The sequence below is a fragment of the Caloenas nicobarica genome, chromosome 3 (genome assembly GCF_036013445.1).
Source record: "Caloenas nicobarica isolate bCalNic1 chromosome 3, bCalNic1.hap1, whole genome shotgun sequence".
NCBI classification, from domain to species: domain Eukaryota; kingdom Metazoa; phylum Chordata; class Aves; order Columbiformes; family Columbidae; genus Caloenas; species Caloenas nicobarica.
Window position 1 is genome coordinate 98,291,187 of NC_088247.1, and position 20,422 is coordinate 98,311,608.

At 39.8% G+C, this 20,422-nt stretch overlaps 1 protein-coding gene across 7 annotated transcripts in view; it reads left to right on the forward strand.

The window, feature by feature from the left end:
* The window catches only part of RPS6KC1 (ribosomal protein S6 kinase C1), a 91,693-nt gene that overhangs the window by 54,752 nt on the left and 16,519 nt on the right, over positions 1-20,422 (forward strand). For all 7 annotated transcript variants that reach the window (XM_065631918.1, XM_065631920.1, XM_065631919.1 and 4 more), the window contains 4 exons: positions 6,158-6,205; positions 7,757-7,889; positions 16,037-17,614; positions 17,886-17,975. In XM_065631918.1, the coding sequence (XP_065487990.1) occupies positions 6,158-6,205; positions 7,757-7,889; positions 16,037-17,614; positions 17,886-17,975 (1,849 nt within the window). The remainder of the gene's footprint in view (positions 1-6,157; positions 6,206-7,756; positions 7,890-16,036; positions 17,615-17,885; positions 17,976-20,422) is intronic.

Genomic DNA, 20,422 nt, shown 5'->3' on the forward strand with positions numbered 1-20,422 from the left:
AGCGGGGGAAATCGCCGCAGCGCCGGCCGTGCCACAGCCCTGCCAAGCTGTGCTGGCCGTCCCAAGTGCTCGTGCTGGGATTGGGTGGCCAACTTGTCTCGTTCCTGGTTGTCTGTCACTGCCTATAACGGGATTTTCCAGTGAGTGAGGTCAATGCAAGGGAAAAAAAAAAAAATCCTAGGTGATCATCTGATGCATCTTCAAGTTTGTGGGGCTTTTGCTAGAGGATCTGTTGTTTGATAAGAGTGCGTTTGTTTAGGAGATAAGGACCAAATTAATAGATGGCCCACTGGTGACATTATTACTTGATGTGTTTTCAGTGTAGAACAGCAATTTAATAACAAAATGGAGCTGGTTTTAAAGTAATCCCTTAGCTCCGGTGCGTCTACAAAACCCTTCAGGTATCTGGTACTGCAGTAAGATGTCCTGTTCCATTTTCTTTGATCAGGCACAAGCTATTTTTCAACCTGTTAGTGAACTTAAATCCACATTTTTGTAAGCAAACATGTTTTGAGATGTTTATTTTGATCAGTGTTAAACCGTGTTCAAGTAAATAGAACACTCGGGTATGTCCTGTGCCATGTCCTGAAAGCGTGGCGTCTGGAAAAAAAGTCAATATTACATACTGAGCAGAGTGGAAGGCAGAAAAAAACTCCAGAAAAGAACAGGGAACTGGGGAAACAAACATCTGCAGTGTGACAGAGGACTGCGTTTGTATTAAAGCCACTCTCGCAGGAGAGCCGGGCTTTTCGAGCAGTCCTTAGTTCTTCCAGCGTTGTCCCCCGTGACCTTGGTTGGGTGCTCGGTAGGGCGACTAATGGTTCACCACGTTCTTTTTTCCTGGTGACTTGCCTGTTGCCTGCCTCTGGGTTTGCGATTCCCCTTATGCTGACTTGTGCAGTATTCCTTCAGTCTCTTATCTCGGGGCTTTGATGCGTATGTTCTGAAGGTGGCCACTGTGACTTTGGGTGGCAGCAGATGGTAAACCTTCAGGCTGCCACCGGCTATACTGGTGTTAAGTTGGAAACTTAACGTTTGATGAAGAATCAGTAGTGCATATGAAAGAGCTTTTACTGCAGAAATATCTTTTAATTAAAAAAAATTAGCATACTGAAACATTTGCTAATTTCTGTGCATTTAAAGGATCCTAAAATTAACTGTTTTCTTAAAGCTAGACTATGGTTATTTACCAGGCAGGTTTTATTTTATTTTTCTCCAATTAATTGTACCTACTATATTGAATTGAATTTAATTTATTTTCCACTAAGCTGTTGGGTACACTGTAAATCAAATCTAAGAAGCTAATTTTTTTAAGTAGCTGCTGTCAGCATCAGAATTAACCCTTGACTTATTAAAAAAAAAAATCACAAGTAGAAAATCCTATTTGGCATCACAGAGGGATATTGCTATCTGCCACTTTACCGAGATGCTGCCATGCAGTGCTGCTGTGTTCGCTTGTTTTTTGGGATGTGCCTGAGAGCTGGAGTGCTTGTACAAAATAGGGATGTCTGTACTGCTGAAGGCACTTATTTACATTACATATTTGTTTGCGGCAATTGCTATTTACCTGTGAGTGTTTTTGGCTGTGTTGAAAAATAGGGAAAGAATGGGTAAGCAAGTGCCATAAAAGCCAGTGTGATATGTAGACCTTGACTCTGTCTGTACATTAGTATTACAAATAGGATTTTGCCTCGTCTCCTTTTGTGTCACAGTCTAGTTGCTCAGTGCCCAGGAATGCCCTGCTGTGCATTTTTCTCCCTCCCCTCTGTGACAGGATGCTGAATGTTACAACCGACAGCTCATTGTTAGGAGGCATTAAATATTACAAGTTCCACAGCAGTCATCACCGGTGAAACAGGTTCCATCCGCTGATGCGAGCTCAGAGCAGCCTAGTCTGGTGTGAGCATCTGCATGTCATCTGCTCGGGAGAAGAGCAGAGTTATGCCATAGGGAACACTATGGGGAATCCTTTTTTTGCCCCATCATGCCATTAGGATGGAGACTTGTCACTTTGCGCTTTAAAAAGGAATCTTAGAAAAAGAATTAGTGAAGCACTCCCTTTTGCAGTGAGTTGTGCAGGAATGCAAACAGGAAAGGCTTGCTGGGATAGCACTACTATGCAGAAATCGACTGTAAAGCACGAGATGAGGAAAATAAGTTGGCATTTGGGTCAGTGGCAGGCATACTGTTATGCACTTCTGCAGCAGCCTGGTAATGCATCCGAGACCTGTTCACCTTCCTCTGCTCTGGATGTGCGATAAAAAGTCAATCAAATACACTTGTGACCATCTCTTTCCTGGTCTTATCCCTTACTGAAATGTCAGTTTTCTGATAGTTATTTATTCATTCATGTAGCCCTTTAATTATTTGAGTGAATCTGGTTAAACCACCTTTTTGTAGTGTGCATGCAGTGCATGCCCTTCCTTGAAGCAGGGTCTTGGTGTGGTGGGACCATGTAAAACCTGCAGTCTGCCAGGGCCAAGTGGAGCATCACCAGGTGAATTTCTAAAGTTACTTTTATCACTCTTCCTGGTGTTAATGGAACCTCTTTTGAGGTAAACAGTCTTGCAGAAAGGTCGGTATTGAATCAGCAAAGAAAAAAATTTCCAGGAAATGAAGTGGAGCTGTAGATGATCATCAGAGGAGGAAGGCAAGAAGCTTGATGGTAAGGAAAAAACAAGAAATTAGTTAGTAAGACTGGTTATTCCAGCTAGGTAGTTAACCTCAAAGGCACACAAATATTATTTGTTGTTATTACAGTTATAAAATTGTAGCTGCTGCTTTCATTTTGATGCTCTAATATAACAACAGATGAAGCTAGCCCTAAAGGGACCAGTTGTCTGCTGTATTCCTGTTAGTGGTAGTCATTCTGTATGTCGTCTTATAGGGTGAGGGCTCAGTAATCTCTTCTGTTACACCATATGCTAATACAGTGCTGATAAGCAAGTGTGAAAAATGAAAGGGAGGAATGCATTAATTGTATTTGTGCAATAAGGTATGCTATCAAAGGTAATTATTTCATGACAGTTTTAGTTATAGCACTTGTTTTATCATGGAATAAAAGATGGCTTTAGGAGACTTTTATTGGAAAGACAATTGTATCAAATTAGTACCAAATCAGATTTTTGTCTTTATAAAGGTGAGCAAACCCATGAGCAGTTTTTAAATTGGTGTCTTCTACTCTACAAATGAACAAATCCTGTTTGAGGGTTAAAGAAGCTATTATTCTGTCCTTTATGCTGACAGCTTCATTACTGATTGGCCTACTGTTGGTATTAAAAAAAATGTTTGGCTCCTTATGATCTTCGTGCATGCAACTATAATATTAATACAGAGCACGGAACTATTCATTAAGAAATGACTTCAAATGAGGTTGATGCTTGTAAATCTGGAGAGATACAGATGTTAAATGCTGCCATTCCTTTTTATATACAGCTGTACGGCTAATAATTTCCAAGTGGCTAAAGCTCTTGTTAGCAAGAGTGCTAGTGTGTTAAGAATGGCCCTATAAATAACTTTAAGAACTGAAGTTGAAGGTGCTTCTTTTAAAGACTATTGTTAACTAAACATTATTGCCAAACAGATGGAAAGCATTCACCAGCCTGATGTTTTTAGGTCTAATTATATTATCGCCAGTCCTGTACGGCTGAGTTGAAGAGGTGTATCCAGAGGCCAATTTATAATCATTTAGCCAACACCTGTTTGGGAGATATTGACAGTCAAAGGGCACATTTAAAAAAAACCTCACATATGTTCTCATATTTATTGCCTCAATGTGAACGGTGTCTAGTTACAAACAAACTTGGGACAAGAAGAAGGAAAGTGACTGTGAACACATAGTTCTTTCCAAACCATGTTAACCTTCTTTTGGCACCTCTTGTAAAGTGGCTTTTATTTTTTTTCTCATTCTTTTGGTTTTCTTTACTGTTTGTCAGTTTACTTGTTTGTTTTTAATTTTATTTTGATGCCTTTTGGTTAAGTAAGGAGAACAAAACCAGTTTTACAGTTGCTATTTATGCAGGTGGTTTCCACTGTTTCTGGAAGCCCTGGGTAAGAGGCCCAAAAAATTGTTCAGCAAACTCAGTGGCCTGGGGACATTTGTTTTTTCCTACAATGGCCTTGACGTGGAAACTGTGCGCCAAAAAATCTCAGTAACACCCACTTCTGTTTGTATTTTTTTTTCCCCAGAAGATATAGAACAGCTTATAAACTCGGTGCAACATTAGTAAAAGAGGAGATCTTTGAGGTGGGGAGGTGTCCCGAGGCCTCCCCTCCTGGCCTGGGCCACTGCGCCTTTCGCATGGCCTCACCTCACTTCACTGTGGGCACTGCATGGGACCGCTGTCCCAGCAGTTCCCTTGGCGTGGGGAAAGTCAGCATGTCAGCCGGGTGGACTTCTCCTTGGCGTGGGGAAAGCCAGCATGCCAGCCCGGTGGACTTCTCCTTGGTGTGGGGAAAGCCAGCATGCCAGCCCGGTGGACTTCTCCTTGGTGTGGGGAAAGCCAGCATGTCAGCCAGGTGGACTTCTCCTTGGCGTGGGGAAAGCCAGCATGTCAGCCAGGTGGACTTCTCCTTGGCGTGGGGAAAGCCAGCATGTCAGCCAGGTGGACTTCTCCTTGGCGTGGGGAAAGCCAGCATGCCAGCCGGGTGGCTTCACCCTTTCAGAGAGAGCAGGGCATGGCTGCATCGCTGCCCCACGCGGCAGGGAGATAAGGGAGACTGTGTGGTGTCTTGTCCTTCTCCTGATGAATCTAACCCCACGTTGCTCCTGACACGTCATTCCTCTGCAACAAGTCTACTTTGATGCAAGCAGACTTGGTCGTTGCTGCATTTTGCTGTTGACTTGGAGTTGCTGCATATTGTCTGTTGAACTAAAAGTTTGGTAACCCCAGTGCTGGCATTTGCAGCCCTTTAGGTGTTTGGTTTTTTGCAGCCTAAATATTTTGGTGTAGCTATGTGTGAATATTTATACTGGAAGTTTACAGTGTCTATTGTAAATAAACAGTGGGTGCACGCTCTTGTTCCTAGAGGATGGCTGGGCTTGTGTTGGTGCTACTTCTGTGGCTGTCTTGCTGCTGGCACTTTTCAGGTACATCTGCCTTCTTGGGGTTTGTGAACAATGACCTCCTGAGCAGGGTGGTCTGAGGATAGCAACATGAAGGCTTCCAACTCCCTAAAGATGCAGTTTCTGAAATATATATACACATACATATTTTTGTTTGTTTTATTTTTGACACATAAATAAATGGAGCTTACTAAGAGAGAAGACATTCTTTAGTACTCCTCTCATCGCTGTACTGTGTTTAAAGTGCTCTCAGTGGAGGTGATGCGCTCCTAACAAGGATGCTCTCTGCAGCTGTCAGTGTTCTCTCTGCAGCGAACCCATCCCCTCTTTTCTCCCTAAATAAATCCTCTTTTGTTGTTGTTACCTTAATACTAGTTTACAGTGGCACAAAGGGACCCCCTTGCAGCGGTTTCTGTTGTGGCTTGTGAGTGCTTCAAAACAAAAACAGCAGTGGAGGAATGAGGCAGCAGTGACTATACAGTTGATAAAACTTTTTTTTTTGGGGGGGCGGGGAGGGTGGAGCTGTGGCCACTTTTGCGTGTGGCCACTTTTTACTTGAGCTTCCTGGAAAGAAGCTGTTTAGCCACCCCACAAGAACCCCCTCCGGTAACCCATTGGTAGGCAACACATTTGATGTGTAAGAAGCCTGATGGGGAAAAGTGTTGCACTAGGAGGGTGGGTACAGTGAGGATTTAAGTGAAGTGATGTAGGAAGGTAATGCTATGTGAAGGTTACTTTTTGTGCTTCATTGTGTTGCTACCATTGCACTTCTATAAATTGAGTTCTGCTAGATTATTGCTGTAACTATAAAGTATTGGTTATTTCTGTTACTAAATTAGGATTCATTCTGTAAGTTAGCTGATTAGTAATCAGGTGCCATTCTGGTAGTTCTCCAGAGATCTATATCCTCAATTATATTTCTTTCCTGAAAAAAGACTGGTTATCAAATGCATCCTGCAGGGCTTTTTTTTTTTTTAATTGTTACTTATATAACTTTCTTTGTGAAAAATATTCAATATTACATTTAAGAAACATGTTTTGTTACGTTACTCATGTCAATTTTACATATTTTTCTGAATACTTTTTGCTTAGGTTTTGCTTGTAATGGACACTAGAACACAGCAGACTTTTATACTGAAGGTGAGTAAAATGTTTTTCTTGTCTAAACAGTTTGGCCTCCTAAATTACACTGTCACACAAAGATCAATTTGCATCTAACGTATAGCGTTATCTCTGTGATATATTGTTATGTTAATACGCATATCTCTAAGTGCACTGGAATTCTTTTTGTTGGTATTCAGTTGCTTTCCCTTCCTTTCTCTGTGCTGGTTGACTCACTTGAGTTGCTACGGGTTATGGAGGCCAACACCTTAACAGCCTTTGGTAAAGAATCACCATTTCGATGTGCTGTTTAAAACAGCTGTAGAGTGCCAGTGACTCAGGACATGCGCAGGCTGCTGGTGAAGGTGAAAATTCTCCTTAGCCCAAGTACATCCACAACACTTTGTGTTTGGTCTTCCCTTAGCTGAAGAACATGAGATTGACCAAAGTGGATTCTGGATGAATGGACAACTGGTCTTATCCAAAATTGCTTTCTTGTGTTTTACATCAATAGGCTGTAAATACTGACTATAACAAATGATTGAATGAATGAATAATTAATTGGTCAGAATAAAGTTTTTTCACGTTACTCTTTTGTGTTTCAGAAGGTGCTCAGATCAAGATCCTAATATGCTTGGAGCATCTGTGATGCTGAGAAGTAGTTTAGTATGAGTATTGTTATTGTGTCCATTATTTCAGGCCCCCCTCGACATGAATTCCACTGATGATGGCAGGAAGGGCTGAAAAACTATCCCAAACATGGGGCTCTAATTAGTTGCTAACATTTTGTAACTTTGCTTACAACCCTGCCTTAATTTTGTGCATCTGGCCCTTGAAATTGTTAGTTTTAAGTATGTTCAGGGTTCAGAAAAGCTGTTTGTTCCTCAGAAAGAATTATTTGTGAATATTGTATATTAGAACCTCACTTTATCTACTGGCAGATAGGGTAACATTGAATTTCCCATTTAACTGCTTATGTTTATCAATATTGTAATAGGTCACACTATCGACATAATTTTTTTTCTCTTTCTCTCTCCCCTCCCTTTCTCTCCCCCACATCAATTTTTTCACTTCTGGCAACTTCATCTCTGTGCTACCTCCCAAAAATCATTACGTCTCAAGGAGACTAATCCTTTGCTCTCCTTTTTGTTGTGGTGGTTGCTGTCTTTAGTAAAGTACAATGGAAATGTAAGGATTACCTGTAAGTCTAAGGCGTTCTTTTGTCTTTAGAACTTGAATGGAATTTTTTTAATAGTGTCTTTTGGTCAGACACAAAAATAAATTTTAAAAAAAAAGGTCACAGGGAAATAACGGAGTGTCATCCTGATGACTTAGTTTGAGAGAGATTCTAATAAAAACATTGACCCATGTAATTGATTTTAATGGCAGCTTTGTGCCATCTTCTGTTCTCTGGAAACGCGCCAGATGCCATCAGCACAGCCTCGGGGGACTGAGGGGCATAGAGCAGCAGATGAGTGGTTTCTCTGAAGCCCAGAGTAACTCGGATAGATTAGTTTGGTTGATAAACACAGAGCACAGCAGGCTCCAAAGGCAACTGAGGGTACAACTGACCTTTTTGTTCTCTGTCAGGGTCTAAGGAAAAGTAGTGAGTACAGCAGGAGCAGAACGACCATCATCCCCCGCTGTGTGCCCAACATGGTGTGTCTGCACAAGTACATCATCTCCGAGGAGTCTGTCTTTCTCGTGTTACAGCACGCAGAAGGTTTGTCTCTCGTTTAAGTATATTGTTGAAAAGAGCCAAAGGTTTAAGTTTTCCAGTGGTACATTTCATTGTCAAATTAATCTCTTATACGTTTAATAAAATTATTTTTAGTGTGCCTAAGAGATGTCATGTAAGACACCCCACTCCCATCCCCTGTCCCTTCCCCTTTTTCCCCCTCATTCTGCGGTGGATCTGATTCCTGTTTCAAATGGCCTCAAATCCTGATGGGTTACTCGAATTGTAGCAATATTGAAAGCTTCCAACTGTTTATTTTCTACAGGAGAGTGAGCGCTTCGACTGCAACAGCTATCTGCAGTATTTACAGTCATCTCTCAGAAACAAAGTCTTTGGCTACTTTTGTAAACTTTGGCTAGTAAATATTTTCAGCATCTTACAGTTAAAATGACAGGTATTTACACAAGAATTTAGAAACTCTCTGCTAAAAAAACATGAACATTTGCCTATTGGTTAATATTACATAGTTATTCTGATTTGGATTTTTAAGAAAATAGCTAGTGGCATCAGACAGGAGTTCAAAGCAGAACCACGGAGTTGTGCCTTCAAACTGTTTATAGAATTCCTGTTAAATGTACAGGGAACAGGTGGCACAAAATAATTACATTTTGATTTTTCTTCTAACACCTGGATTTAAATATTCCCTAAATGTAATTACCCGTATTTGTTTAGAATGAGTGCAGAATATAAATTTTGGCATTGCTAATAGTTCTCTTTTTAGGAAATGTTAATGATTCAGTCAGAATGGATGATGTGAAGGAAGTAAGCTAACTGATAGGATAATTTTGTTATATCGAATATTATTTCTTTTTTTCCTAATAACTCAGATTTTGGCTGTTTTATGAACAATTTGTCACATGAGGCCAGTTAAAGTTAACTTTATAACATGAATGGCTGCTTCTGCTATGTGTGACTTAATTTTGCCATGAGCAGTGATGCATGAAGAAAAGCCTCACACTACAGTATTGCCTGACGGTGATTTCGAGCACTTACAGTGCTGCTCTGTGCAATGCTCCTTTTCTTGAGGTGTGTGTAGTTCAGCAGAATAAGTTGGAGACTCTCATCTGAACTGTAGTCTCCACATAAGCCGGTACGTTTTTTTTTGAGACATAATATTTAAAAAAACCTCAACCAAACAAATCCCCAAAGGAAAAAAAAACCCGAACAACAAACTACCCACAACCCTTGTCAGATACCAACTGCCCTTAAGGCTAGCACAATCAAAGGATTAGAGATGGGATAAAATAATATTTTAAAACCCGTGTTCCTAGTATTTCTGCAATTTCTGAAGACCTACAGCATTGCTCTTCTCTTCAGGAAGAACGTTACCTTTCAAGACAAATGGAACACTGGGTGACGAAGTAGTGAAATTTAGAGGGAGTAATCAAAAATTTTAAGGAAGGCTTAATGTGACCAGTTGACAAAGATGATCTCCTGGAAGGGATAATTTTTTTGCGACAAGAGTGAGAAGTATGAAGACGTTGTACGATCAGAACTCTGTCATTTAAGGACAGAAATTTTGCCTTAACATTTGGGATAGATGGGATGTTGTCCTTAAAAAGGAGCAATTCTCTCCTGGTCATCTTTGACATGGTCACAAATACAGTGAAATGTGCTTGGCCTGCATGTCTTGCTCTTACCAACACTGGCTGTAAAATGTTTTGAGTTCTATGGGGGAAGGATTTTTAATTTACTAAGTGCCTTCTAAATCTGGTTTGTGCAACACGCAGCCTTGTGCAGCACCCCACCCCATTTTTATCTGCCAACCCTGAAGGTGCTGTTTGTCAAGCATCCTCATTTTGGCTGGCTGGGCAGCAAACACATACTTGGAGGCAGTCACAGCTTAGGTTGCCTTTCTCCCAGCTGTGGGTCAAAGCCATGCAAGTAGGAGACATGGGAGGGAGAGGGCTTATTTTGAGGTGAAGTTGGGAGAGGAGGTGCTGACAAGATACAAGTGCTTTCTACAAGGAGAGCTCTGAAGGGGAACGGGGGGTAGGGAGCATGGGAAGAGCTGGGGAGCACTGCAGAGGGGATGAGGGACTGGCAGGCTGTGCTGGGGAAGACAACAAGGAGGCCTGTGGGGACCAGAGGGGATTTCGGTGTGGGTGAGGGCTGTTGTTGGTAAGACAAGATACATGGGTTCACTTGACTTGGACACTTTGAGTATAAGTTATAAACTTCACAGGGTTTTCCCTCATTTTCTGATAAAGCAGCAAGTAGTTTGGAAATGGGTTCACCTCTCTCCTTGTTTGCAAACCACTCAAAAATGATGATGTGCTATAAGGATTTTTCCTGATTCTAATGGGACTATCAAAATTAATTTCTTTAAGGATAGCCCCTGCTTTCATGAACTTACTTTCTGGGCTCGGAACGGGCAAAGGGAGAGGAAAAGGTGTGATATATTCTGTTCTAAATGGGGATAGCTGGGGTACAAATTGATGAGTAAATTTCCAGAGAATGCATATAAAAAAAAAAATTACAGGTGTAGGGCCTGCTCTCAAATCCCTAACTGGGGCAATAATTTTGTGTTGCTTCTAGAACTGCATAGCCTATGCACCTCACCCTTTCCCAAAAGACTGATGCTGGAAAGTGGAAAGTGATTCAGGGGAAAAGCTTCATTTTCTACCTCTAAATGAATAAACCATGAATAAAAATAGGGCTAAAGTATGCTGTACTATATGCAGGGACTAGTCTTGCTCATCCCACTGCTGATGGTCTTGATTGCATCAGTCATATGTTAGTAGCACTCATCCTTTAAATTACAAGTATAATATCAGGAATCCCTGTAGTTAAAGCTATCTTAAAATTTCCTCTGTCTCAGACCAAATATAAATAAAGAAGGTGCTTGTACTTAATTTTGGAAAAGGATAAAAGTTTCTAGGACTTTTTAAGTCATATTTTCTGAAATTTTATTCCATGACTTTATGAATGCTCTTAACATTCATGCTCCAAGTAGTTCCATTCTAATAGGAAAGAAGATTCTGCCAGTCAAATTTGTAAGTGATGGTGATTTATTGTGTTAGGTGTGTTAGCTACACCATTGGGAAATTCAAGGGTAAAATATTAATTTAATTTGGCAATGGCTTGAATTATAGCAAATGCAGAGGAGGTTTTAATGTTATGTACAGACATTATGTATTTGCTAAGAAGCTTATTATTTCCTGTTTGTAGTAAATTTTAACTGTATTACTAAGTGCAGCACTATTGAGTTTTGTATGGAATTCTGCAAGCTTGACCACAGGCTCTTGCTCAAGATGAAGACTTTTTCTCTTTTTTTCTTTTGGTAATCTTGGTGTCATGACATGCTCAGAATTTGTGAGTGAGGTCTTGTGTTCTCTTACAGGCTTTTCTCAAGGCCACAGTTACAGGCTTCAAGGGTGTCTCAGAAGTACGAAAGTCCATAAAGTTATCTTGTAGCTTTGTTGGAAAGCACTTGGCAAATTCTAGTGTGGTAGAGAGCCAATCTGATGTTAATAAGGCCTTGCTTCTTGGCACTACTAACTCCAGAAATTTTAGAAGCAGATGCTTCAAAAATAGGCTGGGGGGCTTCCATGGGACATCAAAGTTTAAGTGGCTGTTAGAAGCTGTCAAATCTCTTTAAGCATAAACAAGCTGGAGTTCCTATCAATCTGGAGAGCACTCAAGAAACTTCATGCTGAAGAGGCTTGCTGCACGCAGGAATTGATAGACAACACGGTAGCGTTCTGGCTTGCAAAGCTGGGGATTTGTCATTAGGAAGAGAGGCAGAACTAGCTGTAAATATTTGACAGCAATTGGGAAATGTAAGAAAGGTGATATGGTTTTTGGCAAGTGACTTTTTCAGGAGGCTGCTATAGCTTTTGCTCAAAGCGCATCGGGAAGTGGGAGCTTTGCCTAAACCAGCAAACTTTGTAGCAGAGATTCACCAGCAGCAGTGGCAGCAGCTGTAGGTACTAGACTCGGGTGTTTGTAACTACTGTCATGTTAGAGATTAGGTTGGAGATCGGCTTCCAATTCACATGTGTGCTGCAGCCCCGCTGTGGCTGCTGCTGGGATGCTGTGAAACATTATTATTGTGGTATCATGGTAGTGCTGATGTGTCTGGTTTCCTTTCGGCCTAGAAACTCCTCAAGCGTAATTTTATGTAGTCATTGTATATTAACATAACGAAGTTTACCAGTAGCCATGTCTTTATTGAAAAGGGGGACAGTGATTCTAATAAAACCATAAGGTGGTTATTTTTCCAGTAAGGAGGAATATTAATTCACACGAGGTGCCTGACTTACAATTGGTACTTCTGGCCATAACAAATTCTTATGCAGTGATGTAGAGACCTGGGCCAGGTTTTGGATAATAGTTCAAGCAGATGTCTTTCAGTACTGTTTTTTCTTCCCTATCCTATCACAATTATTTGGAAGCCTGAATTGTTCAGTTTGACTTTGTTTGGGCTTTCCTAAAACCAGCGATTACCGCATTCTTAGCTGCATTCCAGTTCTGCAGGAATTAGCTTGTATCATCCTGCAGAGTAAACTCATGGGCCAAGCTAGCAAAAGCCATGGATTTATTTTGGAATATGTCCCCTTAGTCAGCCAGTCTTGCAGGACATGAAGCTGAAATGGTAAGTGTCTGCAAACTGGGTTAGGAAAAATCCAACAGGTCATGAATTTTTCTTGTCAGCTAGAACAAAAACATGGTTAGAAGACTGAATTTGCTGATGTGTTAGGTTTTCTTTTATCCTATGATATGTGCTGTGTAGTCTCTACATCTTGTTCTCTTTAATGTTCCTGCATCAAGTGCTATTAATAACAAAAACTGCAGAAATATTTGAAAGAATATAAAAAATTTATGGACCTAACAAGATTCCTAGCCAGCTTCATCACTTGGTCACTTTATGCTGAGATTTCCTGTTGATTGTTTTGGACACTAACTTTTTAGATTCTGCCACTTGAAGCAGAGGTATAATCTCTAGAGTGCTGGAAATGTGGTTAAGTAAGGCACATCTAATAAGTAATTTTACATTGAATACCTGCAGAGAATGTAGAGCTTGGTGATGTTCATGGGCTAATAAAACCAGAAAGAGTGAGCTAGACTGGTTGCAGAGTCAATTCGTGGTAGAAGAGAGCAATCTTAATAATTAGTTATGTTAATATCGTACTTCTGAAATTGTATTAAACACTAATAAACTTTAGCTTAAAATGGTAGCTTTTATAGTTATTTAGTATGTTAGACTATGTGACAATGATTGAAGCATACTTGTTTGGATTGATTTCTGTAATTTTAGTTTTTGTAGATGCCTGATACTATATTAGTATGGCTTGCTAATGGGTTTTCTTGATCTTACACAACACATGGGGAGAAGGGGAAAGATTATTAGTATGTCATTCATAAAGGCATAATTATATACCCAGATACAAATATCACTCTTGTTTGACCCTAGATTGGACATTTTCAGAAAGGAACAAAATTGTTGTTTTTCACTATAGAACACAATTATTGAATAGCATTTATTTATGTATTTCCACTTGACCAGGAGGCCAGTCTTGAAATATTTGTGTGTAATCATATTTGGACATAATAAAAATTTTTTTTTGGTATTTACTTGCATTTAACTCTACATTGGAGTTGCAGTAAGTTGTAATTTGTACTGTGATTTCTAAGCCCAAGTAATTATTAATGAGCAACTTATTTCGTAAAAAGTGCTGAGGTAATAAACACTAGTAATATGAAAATGGAAATATTTAGCACTTGCTTGTACTAATTAATATAATGCAGGTAGGATGGGGAGACTTTGTGTGTTTTATTAAATGCAGTAGTGGCATGGTTGTCAAATAAGATTTTATTGTTCGGTTTGAAATGGCCCTGAATAATTCCATGCCTACTTAATAAACTCAGCAAAGTTATTTTGCAAGCACTGTTTTCTTAAAATAATTTAATTGAAATTTCTAATAAAATTAATTGTTCCATTGGAATCTTGAGGTAAAATTAAACTTTTGTGTTGCGTCTTTTGTCATGGATGAAAGCATAAAAAGGAGAAAGTCACACATATGTAAAAATATGTATGTTCTCTCATTCTGTTTTCTGCAATTTTCCTTTCCTGGCCATTCCATGTCAAAAGCATGGCTAAATGTAAAAACGTAAAATTAGAACAACAACAATAACAACAACAAAAAAGCTGATTACGGCATCAACAACTTTTATTTTTACCAAATCGGTTTAAAACCAATAATTCTGAATTCCTATGTTCGCCGCAGGGCTTAGAAGTCATGGAGGTGCCCTGGCTCTGCCTTTGCCTTGCTGAGCAGATGTATAGCTCATATTTAAGGCAAGCGGCTTAATTGTAAAGAGCCTTTATGGACCCAGTGCCTGTCCTGGAGGCAGGGGTCCTGCTTTTCGGGCACTTTAGGCAGGACCAGGGCCCTTGGTCACACTGGCATGGGGCGGGTGGTCACACTAGTCCAGGCAGGCTCAGACTAAGTTTCTAGGCTGAGGCCTGCTGCTCTGCTGGCAGCGACGGTAGCTTGCCACTGTGTGTAGGTGTTCTGAATGCGTCTTCGGGCAAGTATATGAAGTGCTTATGCGATACAGAGGTCAGTATAGAAGTTCCTGTTCCCTTCTCTATGAGTATTCTTTTCATTTACTCGGCATCCTTCCTCATCATCTTCTAGAAGGTGGCGAGGGTCACTCTGACCTACTTAAGTCTGTTCGTAGCTTATGGCAGAAAGCATGTGGATTAAAGGATCTAAATTGTCGTTTTTACCATTGGACTCAAGCTGTTAGAATTCCGTCTGAATATTTTTAATATACTTAGTTTCACCACAAACAGCAAGATTATTATTTTTTTTTTTCCCCCCTTCAAAAATAAGTCTTGTCTTAGCCAGGGGGATGGAGGGCAAGAAAACTCCACATTATATTATTCAAATTAATTTTAAAAGTATGAAGGTTTTTCTGCCTTTGATAAGTTATTTTTGAAATACCCGAGAATATATAAAGCCTGTTCCTAGGTAATGAAAAAATACTTCCTTCTTTTGTTGTACTTTTTAAAGGAGTTTTGCCTGATCTGGAAAGTGTTTAAAAAGAACTATTAAAGACTGTATTTGGAAAAATATAAAACTCCGTTTTACCCAAATAAGTAGAAGAAGACAACAAAAGTCAAAACTTGCAGATGCCCAGTGGGCTGGATACTTATTTTTTTCTTATACAAAGATTTTGTTAGAACTCCTGCATTTTCTAGAATTTCTGTACAGCCTTTTAAGTTGAAAGGTCTTGACTTTGCATTTTTCCATAAGTTATCAAAGCTGGCTTTCTAGCTTTCAGCCAAATTCTTTGGCACGTGCAAGAGATGCAGTAGCTTCTTGATTTTCTGCAAATGATGTTTTGTTATCCGTAAACTTCTTTATATGTGCAGCATTTGGAAACACAGAGTTGTGTCTTGTATTTTTTAATTTTAACTATTACTTTTGGAGATGTAACTTGTTTAGAGTCTTTGATGTGAAGGAACTGGTTTGCCAATTAACTTAGAGTATTGATAAATCTTTATGTAATGGCAGCAAGGCATAAGAAACTTTGTTGAGTTCTGAAGTTAGAGAAATACATCCATATTTAACAAAAAAATCCATTTTTTTTCAAAGAGAGAAACAAATCCTTAAAATATCCTGCTAATATGAGGTAATTCCCTTCCCCTTACTGAACTTGGTAATTAGTTTTAAGTCTGTATCCCCTAATGTTGCTTATGAGCTTGGAGCCGTGATACAGAAGTATTTGTACAGGCAGAACCGGTGATGGGCACTAAACCATTTGATCTTCCTAGGTTTTTGCTTTCTTTTGAGACAGCAGATGGAGAGTAGTCACCACCATGCAACTTGAGACAGACTCTGAAATGAGACTTTACTGAAGTTTGTTTTTTTTTTTTTTAAAGCTTTATCTCAGATGCAACTCTTTAAATATTTATGTGTTAATATAAATCTGCTTGAAAAGGAAGTTGTGGTCCCTGTAATTATTTCCTCCTGAAGCAGTGGATCCAACTTGCTCTGTGGACACAAGGAGGTGGTGTATTGTGACAAAGAGGATATTTTCCTGTTTAATAATGAAACTAATTCTGTTTTGTGTGAAATTGAGAGATTTTTTTTTTTTCTTTCCCCTCTCTTTTCTTGCAGGAGGAAAACTCTGGTCTTATGTCAGTAAGTTCCTAAACAGAAGTCCTGAAGAGAGCTTTGAAATTCCTGAACGCAGAACGTCCAGTTCAACTAAAATTTACCTGGAGCAGCCGACACCTAGTCCTAAAGAAATGGGCAGCAGCACTGATTCCCGAGACAGCTATGGGGAGAGCATGCTGAAGGTGGTCCCACTGAAGAGCAGCCTCACGCCAAGCTCTCAGGATGATAGCAGCAACCAGGAAGATGGCCAAGAGAGTTCAAAGTGGATGGACTCAGGATCCAGCTCCGAAGAAGAGTGCACTACTAGTTATTTAACGTTATGCAATGAATACGGGCAAGAAAAAATTGATTCTGGGTCTCTAAATGAGGAACCAGTGGTTAAACTGGAGAGTGAAGGTCTAAATACCAAAGAGAGAAGTTGCTTACAGAAGTGCAGCATCGTTGGCAGTGACAGCTTCACCTCTCAGGTTGCGTCTCAGGAACGAAAGCTTTTCATTGATGACACCGAGTCAGAAATAGCTAGTCCTACTAGGATATTGGACTCATTAACTAAATCCAAGAACAGCCCCATGGAACTCTTCAGGATAGACAGCAAAGATAGCACTAGTGAGCTCCTGGGGCTTGATTTTGGAGAAAAATTATACAACCTGAAATCAGAACCTTTGGAGCCATTATTTTCTGTCCCAGATCATGACAGAAGCTTGGATGCCCTAGAGACCAAAATGGGTGTGAGAGCTCATGACACTGTAAGCAGGGGTTCAAATGACTCCGTGCCAGTTATCTCTTTTAAGGATGCTGCTTTGGATGATGTAAATAGCATTGATGAAGGAAGGCCTGATCTCCTAATAAATTTACCTGGTATGTCTGATGAGACAGAAGAGGCAGCAACGTCAAGGCCAACAAAGTTTACAAAAACTGATAGGGACATGTTGGAAATAAAGTTATTAGAAACGCCTGATGTCTTACAATTAAATAATTCTGCAGAACCATGCAAAGCATTTGATCAAGAGCCAGATCATGTGGCACCAGAAGTGGGAGATTCTTCTCACGAGGCAGCACATGGACAAAGCGGTGTCCCTCAGGGAGCTCTTGGCACCCTCTTTACCTCTGAGCAAGAGGTAGGTAGTTCAGAGGATGGGACCCTGTTTCAAGGGCTTGGAGACTGCTCCTTAAATGTGACCAGCAAAGAAGAAAGTTTGCTTGTTTCCAGCCAGCTCTCAGGTGCTCAAGATGTTAGCTTGGATGGAGACATGTTAAGAAACGAAGCAGTCTTGCTATTTTCCGATCAAACGGAAGACTTTGGGAAAGAGGGAACAGACCCATCTTTGTTATCAGCAGCTGAAAGTAAAAAGACAGCACCAAAGAGGGAAGACAAAATAGCAGTAGCAGGGGAGAAGGAAATACATCAAATTTTTCAGGACCTCGACGAAAGATTAGCGATAACCTCCAGGTTTTGTATCCCAGAGGATTGCATTCAAAGATGGGCAGCTGAAATGGTTGTAGCCCTTGATGCTTTACATAGAGAAGGAATTGTGTGCCGCGATTTGAACCCAAACAACATCTTATTGAATGATAGAGGTCAGGAACTTTTGCAAATGCATTTCTTTTTATTCGCTGTTGCTTCCAATTAACTGAGTAGGCGTTTTATCTTGTAATTAGTATCTTCATTTCCTGTCTAGAGCTTCATTATCAGTGCAGCAAATTCACCCCCAGTAATAGCTTCTAGTACTTAATGATGCCATTATTCTTAATGATACTGTTTTTAGCTACAAAAGGAGTAATTACAGTTCACTTCTGCAGAAAATGGAAGGGAAAAATGTTTTGATTTCTCCTGTCGTTTTGTTTTTAGGACACATTCAGCTAACGTATTTTAGCAGGTGGAGGGAGGTTGAAGATTCCTGTGACAACGATGCCATAGAGAGGATGTACTGTGCCCCAGGTTAGAGCAATCACCTACAATGTTTCACTTGGAAAGTAGATGAGCAGCTTTTGCTTTCTCACGGAGCCTCTATAGCACAGAGCTTGAGATCATGCAATGTCTGAATTTTCTTTTTCCTGAATGTCTTAAAAAGCCAGAGGGTTCATAACTGCTTTATTGCTGAGCTGTGGTGGTGGTTGTTAGATCATTTCCATAAAGTGTAATTTTATTGAATGTCTTGTTTAAGCAAATTTAAGGAATGTTTTGTTTTCTTGCAGTTATTTGCTATGTGTGAATACATTCTGATAAGTGAAGAGAGCAAATAAGGGAAAAGGCAGGCTGAAAAGACAACACTGAGAGTCTTAAAAATACAAAAATTCATACATGCAAAGAACATGGGGAAAAAAACCAACATAGCAGTTTGAAAAATACAACCCTAATAGGCTCAGAGATGCCTCTGACATTTTTGATGAGCTACAGTGGGCTTTGAAATAGTTTAGAAAGCTCTTTTCTTAGAACTGCTTTCATCAATCACGAGGGTGATAAAATCAATATCTCTTGGGTTTTTATAGCGAGGATGGCACTTGAAACCTAGCCCTCCCTCTTTTCCTTTTTCCAATTTATTTTCTGCTAATACAGTGGTCAAATGGTAGTGACAGCCAAAAGTCAGGTGTCTTATAACTTCACATTTTAAAAATTTCATAGCTCGCTTAAGAAAACTAGTTTTAGAGTTGAAATGAGTACTGGGAGGCTATTCAGATTATCAGTTTTTCTTTTTTTATTCTGAATTTGAAATGGTAATGTACTCTCTCTGCTGAGCACATGGTCTGGCTTGGCATTGCAGCTTGGCGTGCAGGTAGTCCTCAGGCTCCAGTCTGCAAATAGGCTCAAAAATGCAGCTAAAGAATAAGAGTTATCAGCAATGGAAGACAAAAGTTCTGAACTTAGAATAAACACTGGATGCCAAAATGTGTCTTAGTCTCCCGACCGAAATAAAGTAAGGAACTGATCTCTGTGAAAAAAGGTTGTAGAATCTCAATAAAAATTTGAATGCCAGCATCTTGAGATTAACAGTAAATAAAAATCTTTGCTATCCAGGTGCAAGTCAAAGGGGAAATGGCAGGTATGACAGAGAAACAGGAAAGAAATTATTTGTATCTGTCAAAGCAAACTCAACACCTTCATTCTACCCTCGCCTCACTTGAATTGAACAAGAAAATTGAGGCATCCCTGCATTTGAGAATCCCAGCAATTCTTGTGGTTGTGAAATGAGAACCGTGTCCTGGTTGCCAACCCGCCGTGTTAGAAAGCGGCGTTCTCCTACCTCCCCGGCCTGGCCTTGCACAAAACTCTCCCCAGCCGGGCAGTAGCAAAGATGGAAGCGCAGCCTTTTCCCACCTTGTCACCATTAATGAGCTGTGAAAGTCAAAGCTTAATTTTTCCGTATTTTAATGAGGATCCAAAGAGAGGCTTTTTTTGCCCCCTAAGCCCCAACCAGCCAACTCCTGCAGTAATTAAGTGTTTAGGGAGTGGTTTAAATAATATTTAAAAGTCCCCAAATGCAAGAATAAAGTTTTCTGTGCCATCATTATTTCCACCTCGCAGCACAGGTACGGTGTCCACCTGGGCTTTCCTTGGTTAAGTTGCTCTCTCCTCTCCGCCCTCTCTGCCCTACCCTGAGCTGCCATTTGCGTTCTGTGTCTGTGACTGGTGAGCTACAAGATGAACATTTGCAAATGCAAATATTAGATATATGCAAGATGGCTGAATCGATGCTGCTCTGTGATTCCTACCTTTCATATTTTTTGATCTTAATGTTATCTGTGCGAAGTCTACTCTTATTTTACTGTAGCTATTTCAAGCTAATTTTTGCATAGGAGAGTAATACTTGGTATAAGTTAGCAGTACAAAATATATTTTGGAGCTAAGTGCCATGCTATTCTGAGCAATGATTTAAAACCTGTACCTTCAGTAATGGTGTATAGCTGAGTCCAAAGCAGCTTTCTTAGGGCTACTGCTGCTGGTAAACCTTGCTCTAGAACTTTTGATCAGTATTTAAAAAATAGTCATGTTAGTGGGCTTTCTTTAGGCTCTGATGTTAGGGGGAAAACAAACACACAAACAAACCCAAACCAAAACAAACCTAACAACAACAAAAAGCAAAACCAAACCAAACCAACAAAAAACCCCCAAACTTATTTGGATGATTGTTTTTCATTGTAAGGAGTTTACCATGTCCCTGGAACATGTCTCCCCTTTAGCATGATAGCATTGCTCTACAAGCTGCTTCTTGCAATAATGATTTTGAAATTATAGTTGTGCTTCAATACGCTGAGAGAAACTGGCAAGTTTGTGGGTTTTTAAAAAATATTTTTAATTTTTTAAATTATTTATTATTTTTATTATTTATTATTTTTTATTATTATTATTTAATTATAAGTTGCTTTTTAAAACTGATCGTAACTGTT